Genomic DNA, 24,880 nt, shown 5'->3' with positions numbered 1-24,880 from the left:
TTCAGACGGAATAATTCAACACTTCTTAAACTCACACGCAACATTTTCCAATTTAAAGATGCACGTCTCATTGAAGTGCATCACAGACTCCTCGGTGGAGTGCTGAGACCTGATTGGTCCTGATTAGGCGACACATAGGGGGCGCTGGCGGGGTTTGGTCGTGGCGAACCGCACATTAATCACAACTCAAGTGCAAGAGAAACAAACACTGAACGACCTGTCCGGAGGAAAGGAGCCGGGCCTCCTAAGCAGCCACCTGCCTGACCCGCTAACCACTCGAGGGGCGGGAGCGGGTCGGAGGAGTGCAGCGACTTCTGGCTTTACCCGAAGACGTCACATGACTTCAGGCTAATGAGTTTCTCACTAATGAGCTAAAGAATCTCCTGCTGCCACTCGTGTGCTGCTAAAAATGAAATGTTGCCTTGTGCGGCGGCTTCACTGTGACACGTAGGGCTGCAACTTAACTCCGTCTTCATTACTAATAATCCCTCAGTTAGTTTTGAGAGTGATTAATCTGTCTAATGCTCGGAGAACCCTCGGCCCATCTGGCTGATTGCAGTTCACATGCCTCCACTGTGTGTCACCACCACAGCCCAGTCACAAGAACCAGTTCACAAGAACCAGCTCACAAGAACCAGTTCACAAGAACCGGTTCCCCAGCTCAGGTTCTGCTCACTGAGTCGAGCTTCACTGGACTGTGGACGAACAGGTGAGCAGCTCCAGGGTCTGTGGAGCAGATCTTTACTTTTGCTTCCTGCAGGTCACGTTTACAGTTTCACAGAGAAAACTGAAACCAGTCCATCAGACGGGTTTAGACACGGCACTCGTCAAATAAAACGTCAAAAATGAAGACAGGAGATCCGTCACAGCCGCACAGACGGTGGACAAATTGCTAAAATTAGCTAATGAAATAAGGAAGTATTATATTTACTGTCTCTCACTTCTCTTACTTCATGCACCTGCAGCCCAGTGGTTCACTTTAAAAATACATGTTTTGGTTCAACATAGAAAATGATCAAAGATTTTTGAGTGAAATCAACTAAAGGCGAGTTTCTCCTCCACACTCATGAAATCATGTTTAAATTGTTGTCTCTTACTATTAAACATAAAGTACTATGCACTACTATAATCTCTTGACACCTTAAAATGTGAATTAACTTTGGATGCAGACTAATTTCTATATTTTATGTAGCTGCAGCTTCTCCTATTGCAGCACAATAGCAAAAATGGCGTCGCCCAGACAATTTGTTATCATTAGTGTTCAGGGATAATTATTGAATTTGATAGTAGTCTTCATCTTAGTTAACATTGTTTTTCTTAATTATGAGAAGAAGCGAGCATGACTTAATTTAAAGTGTGTTACAGACACACAGGAAGTTCCCATCAGGAACATTTTATCCAAACTACAAAACACAAGAGTTCCCTGGAGAGTTCTGTCTCTGGAATAGTGCATGCTGGGAAGTCTGCTAATATGCTGATGGTGTTTCCTGAATAGACGGAGAGACATTAAGTCATCAAACAAACTTCATTAAGTCACTGCAGCTTGAATCTCATTTCTTCTTCCTCGCTGAGCAAAGAAAAACTGTTTCACTGCAATTCATTACAATTATGTTCATGATGCAAATCTTTGAAAAAAAATTAACCAAAACCATTTTAATTTTCATCCCACGACAATGCTTTTGTTTTGAGTGATGGTAAAAAGGGATTTTCTTGATCCACTGAGACTTGGATTTCCTCTCATGTTGATTTGGATAAAAGTATCTGAGGAATACATGCATTCAGACACACAAGTAAACAACAACTAACAGAGAGTTCTCGGTCAGTTACATTACACAACCTGCTCAGCATCAAACATACTGGGGCATTTCACACCTTAAGAGCCTGATACTTTCCTCAGGAGTCGGCGGAGAACAAACATGGAGCTAAAAGGTAAAGGCTGAAAATTCAAATCTGGCTGAACGATGATGTTCTACCACAACAACAACAACAAACAACTCTTTGGTATAAGAACAAATCAAACTAATGGTATGTGAGTGTGTTGTGTTCACAGCTTGTTTCTTTAGGCCAAGAAAAGTTGGTTAAACCCAGTAAGTTATCTCAAGTTTACAACTTTGTTAGCTATTTTTTCCTGGTACGAGCTCATTGGACAAATGGCATTGGGAGAAGAAAGTGCTCAACAGAGAATAGAGAGGCAGCAAGGAAGAGACATTATGTAAATTGAACAAGGGAAATGTTCAAATAAATCAGATAAATAAATACAAAAGGCTGCACAGGCTGCACTGGCACCAACAGCAGACCCACTGCATTGAAGTGATTCTGTTACATCAGGGTAGAAAAAGCTCTAAAGTGTTCTGCACCACTATCGACTGCCTGTGGTTGTGTGTGCGACTTCAATGTGAGGTATTGTTGCTCCTCAGAAAGAAGTGTTACCACAATGATGTGTTCCGATATTCAAATAAACCAATATGTATGTAAAAATCAATACTTTGTGTTTTGTCTCATCTTCCTCTTGTGGTGGATCGTGTGTGTTTCTGTCCCCGGTGCAGAAACTCTACACTTCTGCTGCGTGTCGTCCCACCACAGGTTTATTTATTATCACCACTAAAGAAGATATGAGACTTGTTTTGTTTTTAGTGGCCCGATGCAAACTGTCTGTGTGTCGTAAGCAATCTGGCAGATTAGCAGTAAACCCAGACTTGACGGGACAGGCCCCTCAGAGGCCGACAACCGCTAATACTGTCGTTTGTTTATGGTAATTCCTTTATTGTCAAATTGTGGAGAGGTTTTACAAATCTCACAATGCCACAAATAGAACACTGTAAAACCGCCGAAAGCAACTTCTTTTGCCAATCAGCGCGGCTAATAAAAAGAAAATTCCACAATTACGAACGGGCAGTGAAATAAAAGTGACAACACGAAATTATTTGTAAAGGAACACGACGTCCAATTTTGTTTACTTAGGCAGAAAGGATGAATAAAACATGACCCAGCCTATTGTAGTGCTAATCCTGCCGCTGTGGAGCAGAGCGCTGGAGAAATAAGACCTCTCACACACTTTCAGCATTTCCAAGACCTTAAATTTGTAATTATTTTAATACTTTTGTGATTTTTAAAGACCTGTGTGCACTCCGTCGCTCTGTATCTCCTGTTTCCCTCCGACTCGGCTCCTCGGCTCCTCGCCCTCTCTTTGTGTGTCTCTCTCCCTCCCTTCCCTACCTCTATCTAATCTTGCTTTCTGAAACCACGGAGGCGAAAAAAAAAAGAGGACAGACTCTATTCTGCTCAAATCCAAAGCCGGGACAGCCGAGTCAAATCCGGCCCAATCGCATTTACAGCCGGGTTCCGCTCCGAATGGTAATTTGCGGACGGTCAATTGGCTCGGACACAGGGTTCCTCTGATTGACAGCCTGACCACAACACAGCTGGGAGAGGAGGTTCAGGAGGAGGAGAGGATTTCACTTCTCTTCAGTCACTTGGTTTATTTGTGTCTAATTGCGATGGTCGTGGGATTCCCAGTTGTTGTTGTTCCTCCAGATTGACGAGCTTTTATCGTCTTGACTTCTCATTTACCTGCTTGTTAAGTCACATTAACAGTGCAGGTCTATGAGGACAGTGTTTTAGTTCTTTGGTTCAGACTGAAATATCTCAACAGCTATTGGACGGATGGTTATGAAGCTTTGTTCAGACACTATCGTTACTGAGGGAATAGGGTTGCAAAGGGGCGGAAAGTATATTAATATTCCAATTGTTTGGTTAACTATTTATATCTCTGGCATTGCATTAGTGTTTTTTTACAAACTTTTTTCTCATCTTATTCTACAGAACAATGCCACGTGCACTATCTCATGTGTGGAGACATTTCACCCCATCCAATGTAGAAGGAAAGGCTGTGTACATTTGCAAATACTGTGCAAAGACTTATGTTAAGAATGACACAACGATGCAGAAGCATATAGTCAAGTGCCCAAAGTTTCCTCAGGGCTCAAATCAGCCTATGACAAAACAAAATGTTTATATTTATGTCTGTATATGACAAGGTAAATACAGTTAGTATAAATTACCCACAACATTTCCAGTTAATTCCCGTTAATTCCTGTTTATTCCCGTTAATTCCCATGGAAAGTTTCCAACTTTGAATATTCCCGGAATTTTGCAACCCTAAGAGGGAACGATTCCTGAGGACTGTGGTGACCCTGCTCTTTTTTCTTCTAGCGCCACCATGAGGTTCACATGTGTGTTTTTTGTCTTTAAAGACATCACCTTTGAGAAGTCCCTCTCTGGCTATGTGGCAAGTCTCATTCATACAGATCATGACAATCATAAATAAAAGATCATGAGACTTCCTGTTTGGCCCTGAGGACTTTTCTCCCAGACCAATGTTTAATAAATCTTTGTTTACATTTGATCTGGTTTGTTCTGGTTTCACATTTTAAGTCAGGAAACTAACTAAAGGCTTTTGGTCACAATTTATGAATGGAGAAAAATAACCAAAGTATTACTACCAGCAAAATGAACGTCCACATCATTCAAACATTTTAAAGAGCGAAGGCTAGTAGACTGCAAGCAACCCTGGGAGCTGCTTCTTTTTCTACCTCTGACCAAACTATCTAAAATACATTTTTAAAGATAGACTGTATTTCGGACCTAGGTACATTTCACATTTTTATTTTGGCTCCGCGTCTGAAGGTCGGGAGCAGCGAAGGAAGGTGAGACCTTGGATATCGACAGAAACCCAGTAACTCAATGTGTCGTGGTTTGACAGATGTTCCCATTTAAGTCAAGTGCGTTGGGCCGGAATGATCAATAAGTGTCGGGGACATCAATTTTGATTAAAACGCTGCGAGTATGACAATCTTACATTATCCCAAACAAGGCACAGTAAATCATCAACACACACACACACAGACACACACAGACACACACACATTCAGGTATCATCACTGTCATTCCAGTGAGCAAAGAAGACTCGTTTCCCAAAAGACTGACATCCTCTGGCGGCTTTTATAAGTCAAATCTTGCATGAAATCTGCAGCATTGCTCCGTCTCTCTGTGGATAAATCTCTGCACTAACACTGTCATGGTTGGGGATCCCCCCCCCCCCCCCCCCCCCGGGCCACCAGTGCTCACAAAATGTACAGCAGCGCTCCGGGAGAAATCATCCGGCAAATGGCAGGTGTTGCATCACCGTTCGGTTTCTTGTATTCTGTTTTTCATGGATTTTCTCGCACGGTGAAGTTGTTTTGTGACTTTTGTTTGAAACTGTTGAATAAACGGTTACTTTATCATCCTTTCAATCATTGGTGGCCCTACTGAATCATAACTGTTTATCTCAGCGGTGTCCCAGTGATTCTATTTCTGTGGGTTTTCAACGATAATAATGAATAAATGTACATTTTAACTCAATGAGCTGCTTTACGAGAACCACCGTGGCTTCTTTTAATTGTGCGTGACTGTTCCCATGTCTCAGCACGGGTGTCCACACATTATAAAAACCCAGTGAGAATATTAAATAAAGAATAGCTAATTGAGTATTTCTTCCGTCAGCGTTCCTGTGTGTGTTACCGAGTGACCTGACACGGTTTAATTGCTGTTAGTGTCTTGCAGAGAAAATACTTCCCTCGATGTGGAATTCTCTCCCTGATTGAAATTGAAAATGTCAGAGTTGATTCAGGTGAAGCTTTTTTTAAACCCGAGCAACGGTTGATTGGAGGAAGTGGAAGGAGACTCGGCTCTGAGAGGAAATGTGATCGCACTGGTTTAGTTTGGACGAACCCGATCGGATAAATAACAATAAAACAAAAGAGATTCTCCTCCTCCTCCTGCCTTCTGTTGTCACTCCCTCATTGTGCAAACACACACTGGGACACACGTCTATTGTCAGTTTTTATGACTTGCTGGCTAATCTGAAACCGCCTGTAAAAAAATAAATGATTGGATATCTGAAGATGGATTTACTGCACATTTTAACACGCCAGTCATTTAGCTGATGCTCTAATCCGAAGCCAAACACAATGAGAGAGCAGATACTGGGGGAGTGACGTGTTTCAGCCGAGGACTCGAACGTGAGACATTTCGGTTATTTTGCCGATTCACCAACAGCTGCAGAAACTTGACTCCGGCTTATTTTAAACTTGACTCCTTCAAACACTTCACTTGACTCGAGATGTGCACGTCTGCAAAAGGCCACAGCTGTGAAGAACAAGGGAGGATTACTTCCAGCGTTAATCTGATAATAAGTCTTTTGATTCATCTTTTGGTTCGGAAGAAAAAAACGTGTCAGAGAAGAGTGAAAAATGTCCTTCATGATTTCTCATCGCTTTTGGAGACATCGTTAAATTTGCTTGTTTTGTTCAATGACGCCAAAAAAAAGCGAGAGATATTCAGTTTGCATAACTACACTACAACTGGAGATCACTTGATTATCAAAATAGTTGTCAAATAGTTTTATCTTAAACAAGTTAATCATTTTATCACTGGAATGGAAAAGCCAGAATGAGGAAGGCTTATCTAGTTATTAAGCGTTTACACAGAAAGACTCGTATACGCTCAAAATGCTTCTATATTCAATTTGCTTTGATGGGTTTTCCTTTTGAATTAATATTTGAAGCAATCATTGGAAAATGTCCTTGATTTTCCTAGTTTTCTATATTAACTGAAAAATATTTTCGCAACCAGATATCTGATGAAATCATTATTTAGACCAAATTAATCCAACGTTACACATATTTCCAGATTGATAAACATCAAGGACAGGCTTTAGTTCTACTATCTGCTGACGCTACTTATTACTTAAAATACCCTTTCACAGTCTGCACCAGGGGGGTGGGGGCAGGTCATTCCAGGTTGCCATGGTTTCTCGCATTTGCTCCACGGAGGTGTGACACACAACGGTCCAGAGAAATGTCAACACGCAGCCATGTTGCCACCGGCGACTGACCCCGGTGACGTCAATGCCCCCGTCCTTTTCTCCCCCCCCCCCCCCCCCATCCCGACCCACAGACACAGAACCTCGGTGACATTGCACCGGTGAGGTTGATGAAACCGGGCCAATTCTCTGAGAGGCGGGGGGGTAGGGGGGGGGGGTTTAGGGGTGGGGGCAGGAACCAGAAAATGTCAGCGAACCCTTCAAACAACAACAAAAAGATGCTCTCTCTCTCTCTCTCCCCGGCGGCGCCGCAAGAGCGCGCTGTCACAAAGTCAAGCGTGACACCCCCCATGTTCAGGTCTGTCTCCCCCCCCCACCCACCACCACCCACCCCCTGCCTGTGAAGATATCAACCTGAAAAATAGCTCCGTGAAGCCGAAACACTGAGCCGCACAATGAATAAATTACAATAACATTTTTTTAAATTCAGCGTAGAATAACAGAACACACACACACACAAAAAACAACACAAAGAAGCAGAGGATAAACTCCGTCTTTGCTTAACACATCCAAACAGTTTTGCCTTGAGGACGTTCTCGACTACATGATCTCGTTTCTCCCTTCAAGCGACTCATCCGACACACAGAGGCTGATAGTCGTAACGCCTCGGGCCGAACCAACAGCAGATAAAGGGGCGTGGGGCTCATTAACTCAATTACATCATTCACTCGTGCCGTCTGTTGCTACATTGCGCCAACGGAATCGAGTTCGCTGGCAGACATGAAGCCATCTTCACGCGGGTAACTGTAAATAATAAAGATAAGAGGGGAGGGGGTGTTTCCATTCAGAAACTACAGCATGTGAGTCTCACGTCAGGAAAATCTGCCATTCGACAAAAAAGCCCATTAAAAAAACAAGCAGGATAATCAGCCCAGCCCTCGACATGCTGGGACTCTCTCAGCATGGAGAACAGGAGGCCTGGCACCCCCCACCCCCCACCCCCCCCCCCCCTCCATCCAGACCCGCTGTTTGCTTTTGATAGCAAAAGTCATAATGACATTCAAGTACTCACCAGGCTGAGAAATGAAGCGGCAGCAGAAGGAGGGGAAGAGGAAGATAGAGAGAGGAGGAGGAGGAGGAGGAGGAGGAGGGAGCGTGCACGTGAGAGCGCTCGGCACTCGAGTGCGTGTGTGTGAGCTTCTCTTCAGGACGGTGTACGGATGCGTGCGAGGGTTCGGTGAGACACGAGTTCATTGTTGGGAGCCGAGTGGGTTGTGTTACCTCTGCGGTGGAGACACAAGAGTTCCACGCTTCGTAAAGTGTGTGATTAATTCCGAGCTGTGTCATTTGCAAGACTAAACTCGACTGTGTGTGGGGGGGGGGGGGGGGGGGTGGAAGTATGACTGCAGCGGCCGACTGGCTAAACACACACACACACACACACACACACACACACACACACACAACCAGAGACACACAACCAGAGACACACACAGTCTTTCCTCTTGCAGTCCACAGCTTGGAACTCAGGGGTATTTCTCTTTAAGTAAAGACTAGAGCTTCTCCACAGCTCTATGTGGATACACGTGTGTGTGTGTGTGTGTGTGTGTGTGTGTGTGTGTGTGTGTGTGTGTGTGTGTGTGTGTGTGTTAGTTGTGTGTATTTGCCCGTGTGCTCTTGGGCATGTCTTCATGCATAAATGTACATATGCTATGTGTGTTTGTCTGAAATTGTTTCTGACTTTCTCAGTGTTGGCCTCTGTTTGCATCTCGAAGCATATATGCAAATGTGTGTCTGTGTGTGTGTGTGTGTCTGTGTGTGTGTGTGTGTGTGTGTGTGTGTGTGTGTGTGTCAGAAGCCTGCGTGTTCATTGAGCAAGGAAAATGTTTAAGTCTCCGTGAGACGGCTGAGAGACAGACAGAGAGACCGAGTGTGTTTGTGTGTGTGCAAGCGTCCCGAGGATTCGTAATAGTCTGTGTAGCAGAGTGTGCGAAAAAGAAGTGAAGAAGAGTGAATCAAAATGGTGTGTGTGTGTGTGTGTGTGTGTGTGTGTGTGTAGTAGATGCTCCTGCAGGGATAAGCAGCTTAGGAAAGAAGCATATTCTTTTCTGAGTAAATCTCATTAATTTTAATTAGCTGTATATTTAGGCCGTACACCTGGATTGGGTGTAATTCTGTTTGTATATATAGAGACTATAGAGCAGGTGAGATGACTCAGGTGGAGATTATATTGCAGCACATTTGCATAATGTCGTGTTTTGGATTGTGTCACGCTCCTCAGGACGATATCACAGGCAGATCAGCCTCCTCTTCATTTCCCCTTCGTCCTTTTAAACGTTCACCTTGTTTCTTCTTCCTCCCTCACACCCTGTTTCATTCCTCTCTCTCCGCTCTGTGCACCTCATCATTAGTGTGCGCTGGCTTCTTTCTTCCCCCAAGCCCTCCTTCTTCCTTCCTCCTCCTCCTCCTCCTCCTCCTCCTCCTCCTCCTCCTCTCGCTGCCCTCCTGCTCCCTTACTGTATGGATTTCTCTTGTTCACGTTCGGGCCTCTGTCTTTCTGTCTCTCTGCCTCTGTCTCCCTCGCCCGCTCCCTCCCTCCCTTTTTCCCCGGGTAATCAGCTTATCCTATGTGTGTCCAAGCCTCTATGTCTGCGTTCCTCCTCTCTTTGTCTGGGATTCATTCAGCAGGGAGATTAGAGATGCCTATTTGCTGCCTTTGTCTTCCACCGGCGCAGTCGCGATGAGTTCCACGGTCGCGGCGACGGCCCGGTCGTCAGAAGCTACACCTCCGCTCGTCTCGTGTTCATCATCACTCTGATCAGTGTCAAGTGCCAGGTGCAGAGAGGAAGCCTGGGCCCGACCCGTCCGCTGGAGTCGGAGGCTTCGCTCTGCATCACGACGACTGTCTGATCTGTTTGACCTTATTTACTGTTTTAAAGGGACTCTCACCTTTGTTGCATTTGAGAATTACAGCACATTCAAATCATCCCGCCTTCCTCCAATGCCCCACCCCCTCGTTCCCATCCGCGGTGTTTTTTTGAAGAAACTTTATTTACAAGCAGACTTTCAACCTACTGCCTCCGCGCACGCACGTGAGTTTTTGATTACCAAAGCAATGGATTCGGATTCAGAAGCACCGGTAAGTTATATACATTTACATTCACATGCCTTGATGACGCGGGCCCGAATGCGCCACAAGAAGCAGACGGGCTTCCTGTCTGTGTCCATGCAGCAAACAGACAGGTCTGTCGGCCAATGAGGTCCTTCGGTCCGAAGAATTTTATTGGTTGAAGTTTTCACTAAATATTATGAGAGTGAAATAATTGTTTGTTTTTACTCCTGGTGGGTCTGTCTTGCATTTTAGAGTGTCATCACCTTATTAATACCAATTTAACCTTATCCAAAAAAAGTGTAAAAATGCAACAAAGGTAAGAGTCCCTTTAAGGAAATGCGATATTAAGATTAAGATTAAGATACATTTATTTGTCCCACACACATGCACAGACATGCACAAGCACACTCATGCAAGGAGGGAAATGTAACCTCTGCTTTTAACCCATCTGGTGCAGGACACAAAGAGCAGTGAGCAGCCATGTACGGCGCCCGGGGAGCAGATGTTGGGGGAGTAAGGTGCCTTGCTCAGGGGCACTAGACAGGGTAGGGAGAATCCTCTTGGATCTTTGGACAGATCAATCCAGGTTCGTCTTTTTGTTGTTTCTCCGTGGAGTCGAACCAGAGACCTTTTCTGCCCAGAGTCCAAGTGTCTGCCACTAGTCCACCGCCTCTCCAAAACATTGTCAGAAGTGGGATTCGAACCCACGCCTCCATTCGGAGACCAGAATACCCGTTTGTACCGGAAGGTTTAACCTTGAGTCTGGCGCCTTAGACCGCTCGGCCATCCTGACAACCGTTCTCATGTACAGCATGTGTCCCTCATAACGACTCAAGGAAAACAGGATGAAGCAAACAAGAGGAAGTCACCGCTCATTCGGGGGGGAAGTCTACTTTATTCTATTTTATTTTATTTTATTCTATTTCTTATATATTGTTGTTTTTCTTATATTGTTGTTTTTATGTTCAGTGCACCAACGACACCAAGTCAATTTCCTATATGTGCAAACATACCTGGCAAATAAAAGAATTCTGATTCTGATTCTGATTCTGATTCAATCGAAGGTGTTTTGGAATCTTTAAACGTTCCACTCAGGGGAGAACAGGTGGGAGCAGCGTGTCTACCTCCCTCGACCATGTTACAGTTGAAGTGTTCAAACAAAGGATTTCCATTTTATCAGTGAAACCACACAACCACACACAGGAAGAACCAGTGGGGGGTGCAAAGGCAGAGCAGACAGACCAACGCTAACAGGCTATTTACCATTCAGCAGCTTGACCTCATTCACACCTTTTATCAAGAAGCCTGATATCGGGGGGGGGAGGAACACATGGTGATGCAGTATGTAAATCACCGGCCACCTGTGGAGGTGATCCGACCCCCCCGACCTGCAGACCGTGCAATAAAAGAACAAACTCCAGGTGAAGGTTTTCCTCCTCTTCCCCTCACTGTCTCCACCCGGCTGCTCTCTATCTCTCCTTCTCTCTCTCCTTCTCTCTCTCTTTCCTTCTCCCACAGCATTTACAAGAACTGCAAACTTCAGCAAAAAACGCCACGTCATCATTTTTGTTGCCTTCCAGGAAAGACTCATAAAAGACGACCTTTTCCACTCGGATGAAGAGTAAACCCCGGCTCTGTAGCATCAAGTCTAATGATCCCACACCCGTCATGGTTGTTCTTGTTGATAATGCCGCCTCCCGACTTCCTCCCCCCCGATGCTCCACACGCCACGCATGAGGAATTTGATCCAATTACAGCAGCCGCCATAAATGACGATGAGAACACATACACTAAATGCCAGGTAGTGTATAATGCAAAGGGCATTTCAATAATACAGACTGCTTTTTAATAGCGGATGGATATGGGAGCATTGAAGCAGTATCGTACAGTGTGATCGTGGAGCGGCCGAGCAGTGGAACCAGAAGTAAAGTTTGCTGAGAAGAACTTTAATAACGAGTTTGTCCAACACCTCAACACAAAATCAACTTTAGATTAGATTATATTAGATTCAACTTTATTGTCATTGCACAGTACAAGTACTTATACAACGAAATGCAGTTTAGCATCTAACCAGAAGTGCAAAAAAAAAGGCAGTAAAAGTGCATAGTATTGTGCATATTAAAGTGAAAATGTAAATAAATAGGATCTGCACAGTAAGAAATATATATGGAATATTACAGTATTAACAGGAATTGTAAGATATAAGGACGATGAATACACTATGAGCAGGATAAAAATATAAATATATATAAATATGAATACACTATAGGCGGGGTTATACAGTAGTAAAAAAAGTAACAGTAGTGCAAATGTACAAATGTTCAAATGATCAGTGGTTGGAGGAGGGTGTGTGGACGAGTCGGTTCAAGATTGTACACGTCTCGCTGATTTAAGTCAAGCATGAGTTTTAATTTTCAGGTTTAACTTTTCTCTCCTAGAATCATCAGATTTATTTGATGTCATGTTTTCTTCCTGGTTTCTGTCAAAAGCCAAAAAAAACAACTGTAAGAATCAAAATGTTGAAGCAGAAACCTTGATCTCGCTGGTGATGTATTAATTCAAATCAATGTCTTTACTCTACAACCATTAAATTGTGGAATCAACATTTACTTCATATTAATATCTTACTGCTACTTGGAGGGTGTGTGGCAATAAGAAGTATATGAGTATCGTGCATATTAAAGTGAAAATGTAAATAAATAAAACTTGAAACGGAAACAATAGAAAGTAGGTATTCTAAAGGAAACAATACTCAAATTAAACTTGCAAACTTGCACCTAGCACTCAGTGGAATTGCACTGACTCTAATCAGTGAATCAATTCTAAGGGCATCAAAAACTTTGGTGCATTTGCCAAGACAGGACGCCGCCTCCAGGACTCTGTCCGGCTGACGGCTGATTCCCTCTGACACGCCATCAGCTGCCGAGGCCGAGGCGCCAGAGTCAGCATTCAATTTACTGCCGGGCTAAAAAGTTTATCCCAAATTATCTGCAGCATCCATTTATGCTTTTGTTGTAAGTGAAATGGCCGAGTGTGTCAGTTTTGCTGACGCAGACGCTACATGCGGAAAAAAGTGAATGTTCAGAATCAGTTAAAGTAAGACGGGAATAATAGGAATATATGGATAAACACAGTATATAAGGATGGAGCTCAGTGGAGCACAGAGCACCACCAGGGTCCTGCAGTCACCTTTGATTCAATCAGTCCTCTACACTCACTGTTTTCATGAAGATCCATTCATTATTACCATCAGGAAAATGTCAAAAAGTTACTGAATCAATACCAGCATTTTAGAGGTTCTTCTCAGACCAGATCAGTAGAGGCAACTAAATAAAAATGTAGCCTCACATAACTCTGCCACTAGACGAGCAATAGAAGGAAGGTTCTCACTCCCCAGAGCTAATACCAATTTTCTTAAAAGCACTGTTGGATACAGAGTCATGAAGTCATGGAACCTACTACCAACAGAAATTATAAACGCGACACGTAAATGTATGTTCAAAAAGCAAATGATGAAACACTTGGGACAACATACTTGTGATACTAGATGGTGATGTACTGTACATAAATGTGTAGTATTCTCTTACATGCTTTGCAGTTTTTGCTTCTATGGAATTGGATATATCCGTGTTTTATATCATGACAAAGGTAAAATTGCACAACCACTAAGTTAATTTTTGATATCTGTAATGTAAAATTGTATGATCATTATTTGTTTGTATTTTAACTTTTGTTATTTTTAGTATAACGTATGTTTTAAATGTTTGATATCTGTATGTATGTTTTAAATGTGGACCCCACTAAAAGTAGCTCTGTCTTAGGATAGAGCTAATGGGGATCCTTCTAAATAAACAAATAAACATATCACATCTTTCCACCCAGACTCGTGGTAATCTGTGCGTTTGTTTTTGCATAATCTAGCTTGATAACAATATTAGTAATTTTGCATTTGCTTTGGATTGCAAACACTAATATGGAGAGCTGCTTCACAGAGCATTTCACACATTGGTTCTCTTTGGGCCTGTATAACATCAGAGGCTCAGGAGTGGACGGTGATATCCGCAGCAGGAACCAGACTTCAGGGAGAATTCCCACCAGTGAATTAAAATGGCTTTACGGTTGTGGTATCAGCGATAAGACACACACACACACACACTCCACCAGCAGCCGAAGTGATGGCATCATCAAAAAGACGCAATAAACAAGAGCAAACCTCTGCTCTTTCAATTGGTGCAGCTCCGGCGCTCGGGGGGGAACCCTCAGCACTCACAGACGCTGCACTTCACCGACACGCCGTGATAGCCGGAGCTTCTCCCCGGCTCGGTGATGAGCTTTAACAAACTCGTCCACCTTTCCAGGAAGCCCTGGCTCTGTCCAGCCAAGCGCCAGTGACAGGTCGGGTGAGTTCTACCCCCCCCAGCAATCAATTAAAACACCCACCAGAGAATTCCAGCAGATAGCGGAAGAAGAAGAAGAAAGGAGGGGGTAGAGTTGAGAGGGAGGAACCTGATCAAAAAGAAAAGCCAGTTGAGAACGGCTCTTGTTGTTGACAACGAGGTGAATTAATTAATTCCAAGGCTGGCGTACTTGTTGTTGTTGTTGTTGTTGTTGTGAGGTTGTTTAATCGGCGATGTCGTTTGGCGAAGTGACAGGTTTGTAGCTGACAGTTCTGTAAAGAAAGCGGGACTCCTAATTTCCTGCGAGCGATGTGTCTTTACAGAGCACCTGAGAGGAAGCAGAGTGTGAAACCGCTTTGGAGAAAACCTCAAGAGCCCTTCTCTCCTCTCTCAGTCTCTAAATGGCGTTTGCTGTTATTATGACGCGAGTTAGCGAGATTGATCTGCTCTGATGGAATCTCAGGTTGACTGAGTGGGCCCCGGTGGATGAGATCTGCCTCAGACGGATGAGGTCGATGGTTCGGGTGCTGCCGGAGCCGCTCAGATCCACAGATTCCGGCTCGCCACTGCATTTTAATTCTGAATTTGTGATTAGGCCCAAATCACAAATTGCTGGTCTTGTTGCTGATGTTTCAGTCGACGCAGCACACGAAGATAGCATGAAGACACAGCGCTGGGCATAATGTGTGATGCAAATCCTCCCCAGGGGGTCGAGTGCTCATGGTTCTAGAGCTTTGTCGGGAGTTTAATCAATCAGCCACGGCGCCTTAATTAATCGCCATGATGAACAGGAGAAATAATTGGTTTTCTGCCAGATGTGAATCTGCTGCAAACTAATGCCAACCAATCAGGATTCAATTTATAATCGCAAACGATCGGGACGACAAAACACTTCTAGGATCAGAGGAAGAAGAATAAACCCACCCAGACAATAGCAGTAATGTAGCTTTGGATTTCTGATTCTGATGGGAGACAGCTGACTTGGTTTTCAGACGCCTAATTGAATCCATATTATATCAGAACCATCATCAGCTTAGTGATTGAAAACTTGGGTGAATGTTCGTACATGTCAACGTCTTTTTACTTCTTAAACAAACATATTGCTAATTAATTGGCCTGATCAGTATGACTAGAATTAATTGGACTCCCTCTCTACAGATGTCTGTGAATGAATCTGCAGAAAGCTAATGAGGGGGTGTCTGGGTTTCCACTGATGCAGCAGATGTCATTACCTGCAGCCCACACTGACAGCACCGATCGTCCCCGGTTCCAATCAGACCAGGAACCCAGTGGCTGAAACAAATGGAAAAGCACTGGAGCCAGTAAAGAGTGGTGGGTCGAGATTGGAAACCACTGGTTTAGCCGTCTGCCCGGCAGAGCCAAATGGAAAAAATAGCTTCGGCCTCTTATTAATGTCACAGTGGCTAGGCGGTAATTCCCCCGGGCTGTGTGTACCGCGGCTTGTTAATGAGTCACTGCTTATCAGTCGGCCTTGTTAACAGGCAGAGGCCTCCCATCCAAACCGCCTACCGCTATTGTACGCTAGCCGCGCTGTGTATTAGCCAAATGTTCCCCCACTCTTGGCACACAGGAAGTTACACAGTAAACAACAGCAGCACACACAGGAAGTGGGCATCGGGCCAGCGAGAAATATCTGGTGGAGTGGGGGAGAAAAGCGCCAGGATGAAGTGATCCACACACACACATGCGGCGGCCTCCCACCTGTAAATCTCACACACACTCCGACAGGTCCACACTGCTCCCGTCCTCTAATCCTTATTTCATTATTGGCCTCGGCTGGAGGCTCCGGGCTTCCTCGGCGTGTTCCAACCAGCAGAACTCGTTGAGGTAAATAAACTATTAGGCGTGTTTCCTGTCACGAAAAAAGCAAACATCCTCCTGGGGGCCGGGGATCAGGCCGCCGCGGCGCCGAGGGCCCGGTGGCTGATGGGAGGCCGCTGCACGCTGCTCCACTCGTACACACAGTGCGGTGGAGAGAGCGGTGGAGAGACGGACGGACCCTCCGCTCTCTCCACCGCGGCGGCCCCCCCGAGGTAACTGGGTCAGCTGCACAGAACCGGGGAACAGCCGGCCAATTGCATGCCTAATCTGTGGCCTTCTGAGAGGGAGCGTTCCCTCCGCGGCGCCCGGGCTGCACGTCCAGCTGTGGAAATTGATGGATGTCCAATGGCGTGCAATTAGTGTCTCCTCGCCGATTCGTTCACTTGCTCCAAGGAAGCCCGGTCACGGATAAATCCCAGAGAAATACAGAGTCAGCGCCGTCCTCTTCCCCGGACGGAGACGGACATCGATGAAGAGGAGGCAGCTGATGAAGAGGAGGCAGCTGATGAAGAGGAGGCAGCTGAGGACCTCAGGAATGTAAACTGTTGGTGACTGCATGGTAATCAGCCCCAGTGTCTTACGTGGGCCGCTCTTCATCTCGTCTCCCTCCTGTGATGACGAGCCGACACAAACACTCGGCGTGTGTTGAATCCACCGTGGACCCCCCCCCCCCCTTGATGGCTCAACTGAACCTCGCATTGATTCGCTGAGCTAATCGTTTTTCCCCCTTTCTCTCTCTGATACATTACATTGAATAATTTATGCTAAGTAGACCCTTCTGCTGCGTGGCCTCTTAGCGTGGAGATCTCCGTCATGACGCCATTATCTCGCTGCCCACCCCCCCCCCGCCCCCGCCCCCCCGCCCTACTCCATCGCCTGCTTAACAGCTCGGCTGCTGTGTCACAACAACCCCAATCAGACGGATCCCAACAGATGTGAGCGAAGGACCACACACAACACACAACACACACACAACACACAACACACGATATTCTCCCCCATCAAGCTGCAGCACAACTGCTACTCGCCAGATCTCTCAAAAGACTGAAAACTATATAACAAGATTCAGTTATATATCCATAGTTTCCTGTCGGCTGGATTTCTGTGAGTTTGTCCCAAAACAGCTCAGTCCCTTGTTAGTCAGAGAAGAGAAGTTCCTTTACTGGTCTTGATGGAACTGAGCATTTAGAGTTTGATTCACGTCTTCATGTGCAGCAACAACAGGCCGAGGATTCCGCTTCAAACTTGCTTTATTCCGTCGCAGAATCTCTATTAGCTTTATTCCGGCGTCGTTAATATTTGAAGCATCGAGATAAAATTGTAACGACAAAGACGTTAACAACGGGCAGAGTGAGAGTCAGCCCTCCTCCTTTCATCCTCCCCTTCTCTGACGTGTGTGTTCTCTCATCTCCTACACACTGTCAGACGTCCCCGGGCTTAATTACTCTCCTCGACTGACATGATAATGTTAAACAGCGCTTAGGTGAACCCAAAGCAAGAATTGGTCATGCATGGTCAGGCCTCCTGCAAGGCACACCTTAATCAAATGTGACGTGTGTCTGAACGAGAGCCAGAATCGTTTGCCGACCCAAATAACAAACCAGCGCATTACTGCGTCTCAATGACAAGCTACACGGCCGGGGGGGTCAGCACTCCGACCAGAGATTTGATATTTCATCATCGGCACCTCCATCTGCAGATTGTTTGTGCGTTTCTTCTCATCCTCAACAGCTTCTCAGGACCTCGACAGGCGTCTATTTGCATTGGTTTCAGCTCTGACCTCATCCCGGATTCTTGGCACAGCCGGATTGTTTTCCACTTTTTACTGCACTGACCACTGTGAGCTCCCACTGACAAGTCCTCCACTCCCCCACACCGAACACACACCGACACGCAGCAGCACGGGCATGCATTATTCATCTGGGAGTGGAAAACAGCTGATGTGGGTAAACATCAAGTGGTAGTACAGTAAATGTGGTTTGTGTGTGTGTGTGTGTGTGTGTGTGTGTGTCCATACATGCTCACGGATTTATTCAGATTCGGGGGAAACATGTGGGATCTAAGGAATCTCTGAGAATACGTTATAAATGCAAATCGTGGGGAATGTCTATCAGAAGACTTCCTACCGGCTGTATCATCTCGTGCTTCTTTACCAAACACAATTAAATCACAACTGTAATGGGAAAGTGCCAACAGGAGGCCACCTGTGTCAATCAATTTTCCACGGATTAAGAACCAATCGCGATCCTTCCGTTTCGCTCTCGGCACAATTCGCCCTCTGAAGGTTGCGTTACTGTCCGCCATCCACTGGTTGTGTAACAGGAAGAGCCCGTTGGACGGTGCAGCCCTGTGTACTTAACAGCGGAGATGATATCATTACATATTGCCTCCCTCATCAAATCCTCTTTTCCGTCCACTCATCACCGGCTCAACCGCGACACATGTCAGGCGTCTGCTCAGGTGAGCGCTCACTCCTGTGTTGCTATTTGAGAAAGTACAAGACGCTTAGAGCTTATCCCCGTGCTGCATGGAGCTCCAGCGCAGATATAGGCTGAGCACATGTAAAGACCCAGATGCTGAGCAGGTGATCATGAGAAGAAAAGTGCCAGTGTGTGTGTGATTGTGTGTGTGTGAGTGTGTGTGTGTGAGTGTGTGTGTGTGTGTAGGTCTTAGTTGGAGGTATTCAAGGGACTGGAGATGTCAGAGAGAAAGAGAAGAGGGCAAGTGAGGTACACCAGCAAGGACCTGCAGTGTGTGTGTGTGTGTGTGTGTGTGTGTGTGTGTGTGTGTGTGTGTGTGTGTGTGTGTGTGTGTGTGTGTGTGTGTGTGTGTGTGTGTGTGTGTGTGTGGCCCTGTGCCCACGTGCAAGTCACACACATTCCTCAACAACAACGGCAGAAAATTCCACTGGGGGTCCGGGCAAGGTGGGAGTGTCCCATGTGCTTATTAACGCCTCTGTGATTCCCTTGTCATAAAACAGGAAGCAACGCAAAAGCCTCAAGTCAACAGATAAGAGGGGGGGGCACCAGCGTGGAGAGAAAGAAAGAGCGTGTCGGGGGGGGGGTCAGGGGCCCCCGGGGGTCACCCACCGCCAGATACAGAGAGAATAGCAGAGCGGATGGACGGAGAGAGAGAGAGAGAGGGAGCGAGAGGTGCTTACCGTAGACAATGCTGCTGTGAGCCGCGGCTGCGAGTAGGACCGTCAACAAGCTGACACGCCATCCTGCAGAGGGGGCTGATGGGAAGGCCATGGCGGGCGGGCGGGGGGGTAGCACAGATCCACCTGTCTCACTGAATCCCCAGGAGGGCAGAGGGGGCTCTGGAGTGTCACCTGCAGCGGGGGGGAGAGAGAGCAGAGGAGGGAGTCAGGAAGAGGAGCAGGACATGCACACACCGGTCACTGATTGCGTCCCCTGCCATTGGTTCCCACTATGTTCCCACAGCTCTATGTTCCCACAGCTCTATGTTCCCAGAGCTCTATGTTCCCACAGCCCTATGTTCCCACAGCCCTATGTTCCCACAGCCCTATGTTCCCACAGCTCTATGTTCCCACAGCCCTATGTTCCCACAGCCCTATGTTCCCACAACCCTATGTTCCTACAGCCCTATGTTCCCACAACCCTATGTTCCCACAACCCTATGTTCCCACAACCCTATGTTCCCACAGCCCAATGTTCCCACAGCTCTATGTTCCCACAGCCCTATGTTCCCACAGCTCTATGTTCCCACAGCCCAATGTTCCCACAGCACTATGTTCCCACAGCCCTATGTTCCCACAGCCCTATGTTCCCACAGCCCTATGTTCCCACAACCCTATGTTCCCACAGCCCTATATTCCCACAGCTCTATATTCCCACAACCCTATGTTCCCACAGCCCTATGTTCCCACAACCCTATGTTCCCACAGCCCTATGTTCCCACAGCCCAATGTTCCCACAGCTCTATGTTCCCACAGCCCAATGTTCCCACAGCTCTATGTTCCCACAACCGTATGTTCCCACAGCTCTATATTCCCAAATTTCTAATATTCATTACAAAATTAGGCCCTATGTTCCTACAGTTCCCACATTTCTACCCCTGCCTGGTAGTTAAGGGTTCACCATTCCGTAGCTGGCGATTTGAAGGAGCTAGCTAGCTTCCAAACTCTCTTGAGCTCAACACCGCTAACCCTAACCCTAACCCTCTCTTGAGCTCAACACCCCTAACCCTCACCCTAACCCTACCAGATAACCCTAACCCTAAACCTAAGATATTAAACCAATACCTCAACCTAACCGGCTAAACCTAGCCTTAACTCTAACCCTAACCCTAAATAAAACCGTGAATCCTTTTCTAAAATAACCTTAGAATTAGATTACTAAAAACGTAGTGGGACACACCCTGGGGTTTGGTCAACCCTGGCTGGGCCTCCCTCGGGTGAGGGTGTCTAGTGATAATGGCCGAAACATCCAATGATCCCGAGGTCAACTGCTGATGATGTGTTCCATCAAATTAGGAAATCAAAATAGGGCCTATAGAAAGAAATAGCCCAACCAACTCCGTTCAAATTAAACAAACAACCAACTTGTTTCAAAAACCAATTTGGCAAAGGGAATATGTAGGAATGGGGGGGTCTTAATGACGAGCGTCGGCCAGTGCATTGCCTTTGGCTCCCTAGTCCAAACTGCCCAGTCGTTGGACGAAGCAGGGGGAGTCATCGAGATATCTTTTCAAAACGTAACCCTAACCCTAACCCTTAATTCTAACCCTAACCCTTAACTCTCTTGAGCTCAACACCGCTAAACCTAACCCTAATTTTCTGAAAAATCCTTAGAAATCTGGGAACATAGGGCTGACCCCTTGGTGGGCTGCTGCTGAAGAAACGCTCGGGCCCCCCCCCCAGCGGCCCACCCGCTGCTCCATGGGTCGGCCTGTTTATCGATCTGCTTGTGTCACACCATACAGACGAGCTGAGTGGGGGGGGGGCGGTGAGAGAAGATGGTGGTGATGGTGTTAAGGTGGTAATGAGGAGAAGGAGGAGGGAGGAGGGAGGGGGGGAGGTGGTGCATGTGACTCTTGTTCTAAGCTGGTGGAGTGAAGGAGGGAAGAGAGAGAGATTACACACATAGAGGAAGAATGAAGGATCAGAGGAGGAGGAGAAGAGGAAGAAGACAAAAGCAGCAGAGATGCACCTGTCCACCGAGGATACACAGACATAATAGCATCTCTCTCTTTCTCTCTCTCTCTCTCTCTCTCCCTCACGCACATTCCTTAAAATAGCCGTATCCCACCCCTCGCTCCATCCATCTGCCTCATCGGAGAGAGGGAGCGGTGGATGGAGGTGCTGCCTGCGGGACGGGCGCGTGGATAGGGCGGGGACTGGGAGGCGAGTGGGGGGGTGGGAGGATAGGATGGGAGGTGGGGACTGGGAGGAAGGGATGTGTGGGGGGGGGTGGGGTCTGTGTTTATTGTTGCTCCAGCCCTTTTCCTGTTGGAGCGATGGCGAAGGAGGAGGAGGGAAAAAAAAATATGAAAACAAAACTAGAACAAGTGCGTCCGCGGGAAATAGAGACAAGTTCCTGCGTGTGCATGTTCTGACGTGCACGGGAATAATAACCATAATGATAATAATAATAATATAAATAATCATAATAATAATAATAGCAGCTCCTGGTTGGAGGCTGCGTCGCTGCGTCGGATGCGTGTTTCCCTTTTGCACTTGCAGAAATATGTGATAGTGACGGGATGAGATTTAGAGACTCTTGTAGGAGGAGGAGGAGGAGGAGGAGGAGGAGGAGGAGGAGGAGGAGGAGGAGGAGGCTGCTCCTGCTGCTCCTCCTGCTGCTGCAGCCACCGGAGCTGGGATGGAGAGGAGGAGGAGGAGGAGGAGGAGGAGGAGGAGGAGGAGGAGGAGGAGGAGGAGGAAGAGGAGGAGGCACAACGCGCAGCCACGCAACCAAACGCATATCAGGAGTAAATTATCAAACACACACCGGGATTACATCTCTCTCTCTCTCTCTCTCCCTCTCTCTCTCTCTCTCTCTCTCTCTCTCTCTCTCTCTCTCTCTGCTGTGGGTTCGGGCTGGCTGGCATCACGGATTATGCACACAAACACACACAAACACACACAAACACACACACACATTCATATACAAAGAGTGCGCGCACAGACACATTCCTGGAGACTGAAAAGCGTCAGCAGTGACAGGTGTCTCCACACACACACACACACACACACACACACACACACCGGACAATAACACAAACTGCAAAGCAATGCACGGCACCAGCCACACGCACACTCTTCGTGCACACACACACACACACACACACACACACAGAGACACACACACCGTTATATTCCGCCTGGTGTCCGGTCAGGTCCTCGCTGAGGTTCCTCCTCTGATGCGCAGCTGCTCCGGAGCCTCCTCGCAAATCTGCTGCTATCGACTTTTCTTTTATTTGATCTCCTTTGTTCCTTCACTCGACTCCTTGTTTTTCTTTTCCTTTTTTGTCCTCTTCTCTCTCTTCTTTCTCTCTCTCTCTGTGTTTGTATCTCTATCGCTCTCTCGCTCCCTCTCCACGGCTACCGTTCACTGCAGCAAAAACAGTCTGTCTGAAAGGAGAGAGGGAGGGAGGGAGGGAGGGAGAGAGGGAGGGGACAAGGCAGAGAGAGAGAGAGAGGGAGGGAGGGAGGGAGGGAGGGTGCGAGGGAGGGAGGGAGGGAGGGGATTTTAATACGATTTGGCCCGTACCACCGGGATAACAGGGCCAGAGCACAACATGGAGATGGAGCAGATACAAGTCCACAAAGAAATCTCCCTAACGTCCCTGTGACCCTCCACAGCGAGTAAACCCCCCCACCCCACCTCACCAACCTCCCCCAGCCTGATGGGGTCTCACTGCCCCCCCCCCCCCATGGTCCTTCCTCACTGAAGCAGGACATCCACAGGCCCGACACGTGGACATGTGTCTCCTCTGTCTCCAGCAGCAGCAGCAGAGGTCACCCCGAGTTGACAGTCACGCTTCTCCTCGGCCTCCTAATGTTTCTTATCATCGATATTACTGAGCTATTATTTTTCATATCTCGCAGTGAGGCCCGGGCGCTGCTGCTTCCCGTCGGCCTGATCGTCTGCAGCGTGCTGATGATAATGCCGAGGAGTCCTTGGCCTTGTGGATATCTGTCGCGATGCATCCTGCTGCCTCGGCCTTTTTATTGCGTCTTTCTTTAGCTTCTTTATCGCCTCAGAGATTGTATAATAACCCTCATAATGTCTGAGCATGATGATGTTTACACTCCCCTTGAATGGACAGTTTTGCAAAAAATACTCGTAAACTCCATCTAGAGTTGATGTTTTCAAGCGAGGGAGAAGGGGAGGAGGGAGGTTGAACTTGCCAGAGAGAGGATTAGGGATTAGTTCTACTGGAGGATTAGGTCTGTGTGTGGGGAGGCATGATGGGGTTAAACATGGATGGCGGCAGCCGCACGACAGCCCAATCAGTGACAAGCTGAAATCTGGGGGTGGTGGGCGCCACGGGGGAGCCGGGAGGAGGAGGAGGTCGGACCGGAGAGATCTTCAAGCAAGCAGCTGATTCCCACACTTTGGAAAAACGTAAACAGGCCCAGTAGTGCTGCTGCTGCTGCTGCTGTGGGCCTCCATGGACGTGTTGAAGGGGCCACGTGGATTTCTTCCAAAGCAGGAAACTCAAGTGCACCTTCAGGGGTCCTTGAGATGATTCCAGCAAAGGTCCCTCAGCATGCAAGCAAATTAAAAAACACACACTCCTGCAACAAGTCGCCTCCTCTCGCACCGCCTCACACTGTAGTTAGAGTCTATAATTCAAAGCAAAATCTGCATGCACGCAAAAAAATGTTGAGACAACACCATTTTCTGGCAATGAGTCATTTATGTCCCAAAGTAATCCGAGGTCTTTATCTCCCCCTCTGTCCCGGCGCCGAACGGGAGGATGGGAAGGCGGCATCTGGCGCCGTTAACCACGTGTTACGAGGACAGAAAAAGGAGTTTTACAGGTTTTGTTATTGGAGTTGTGTTATTTAGAAGCTGACGCTGGAGGTGTGGTGTCTGTATCGTGCTCCTGCTCGGCTCTCAGGCTTTGTGCTCGTTGGAAATCTGCATATTAAAGCGCTGACCTTTGCGAGCTGAAAAGGCTCGTGCACGTGGAATCTCCGTGACAATTCAGCCACGTGCACAGTGGCCGTGTGGACCTCTCAGCTTTTATCCTTCCCTTCCTTCCATCCATCCATCCATCCTTCCTTCTACTCCTCCTCTCATGAGCATCCCTGGGACACAGGCTGCTCGTCCAGGCTGCAAAACCATCTCCTCTTCACTCCATCACTCCTTTTTCCTCTCATCCAAAAGGGCGGGACACTTTGTAATCTCATCTCTGCCGGGACTCGAACCCGGAGCCTCTGGATTAGAAGTCCAGCGCGCTATTCCATTGCGCCACAGAGACCCAGCGACGCGTGTTGTGATGAAAAGCATTTTACTCTCCTCCTCCCAGCCCTGCTCAGCATCCTCAGCATCCCTCAGCATCAGGACCACAGGCCTGGGGAAATAATTACCCTGCCGCCCGGTAGGGGGTGCTGTCTCCACCTTAATCATCAGCCCCCTTGTGCGTCACAGGGAGACACAGCCCCTCCACATCTCTCCAGCCCACTGCTTT

At 47.1% G+C, this 24,880-nt stretch overlaps 1 protein-coding gene and 2 non-coding genes across 3 annotated transcripts in view; all 3 read right to left on the bottom strand.

Annotated features, from left to right (window-relative positions):
- cadm3 (cell adhesion molecule 3) overlaps positions 1 to 19,467 on the bottom strand; it is a 93,437-nt gene extending 73,970 nt beyond the window's left edge. The window contains exon 1 of the mRNA XM_061084835.1: positions 19,377 to 19,467. Coding sequence (XP_060940818.1) covers positions 19,377 to 19,467 — 91 coding nt within the window. The remainder of the gene's footprint in view (positions 1 to 19,376) is intronic.
- Positions 10,661 to 10,770, bottom strand: trnal-caa (transfer RNA leucine (anticodon CAA)). Its single transcript has 2 exons — positions 10,733 to 10,770; positions 10,661 to 10,706 (listed from the first exon to the last, which is right to left on the bottom strand). It is a non-coding gene; the product is annotated as a tRNA-Leu (tRNA).
- A 5,129-nt stretch (positions 19,468 to 24,596) lies between the features above and the next one.
- Positions 24,597 to 24,670, bottom strand: trnar-ucu (transfer RNA arginine (anticodon UCU)). Its single transcript has one exon. It is a non-coding gene; the product is annotated as a tRNA-Arg (tRNA).
- Between the last annotated feature and the right edge of the window lie 210 nt (positions 24,671 to 24,880).

Source organism: Limanda limanda, chromosome 13 (assembly GCF_963576545.1).
Source record: "Limanda limanda chromosome 13, fLimLim1.1, whole genome shotgun sequence".
Classification (NCBI taxonomy): domain Eukaryota; kingdom Metazoa; phylum Chordata; class Actinopteri; order Pleuronectiformes; family Pleuronectidae; genus Limanda; species Limanda limanda.
Note: the sequence above shows the minus strand (reverse complement) of the source record. Positions and strands in the feature narration are given on the sequence as shown.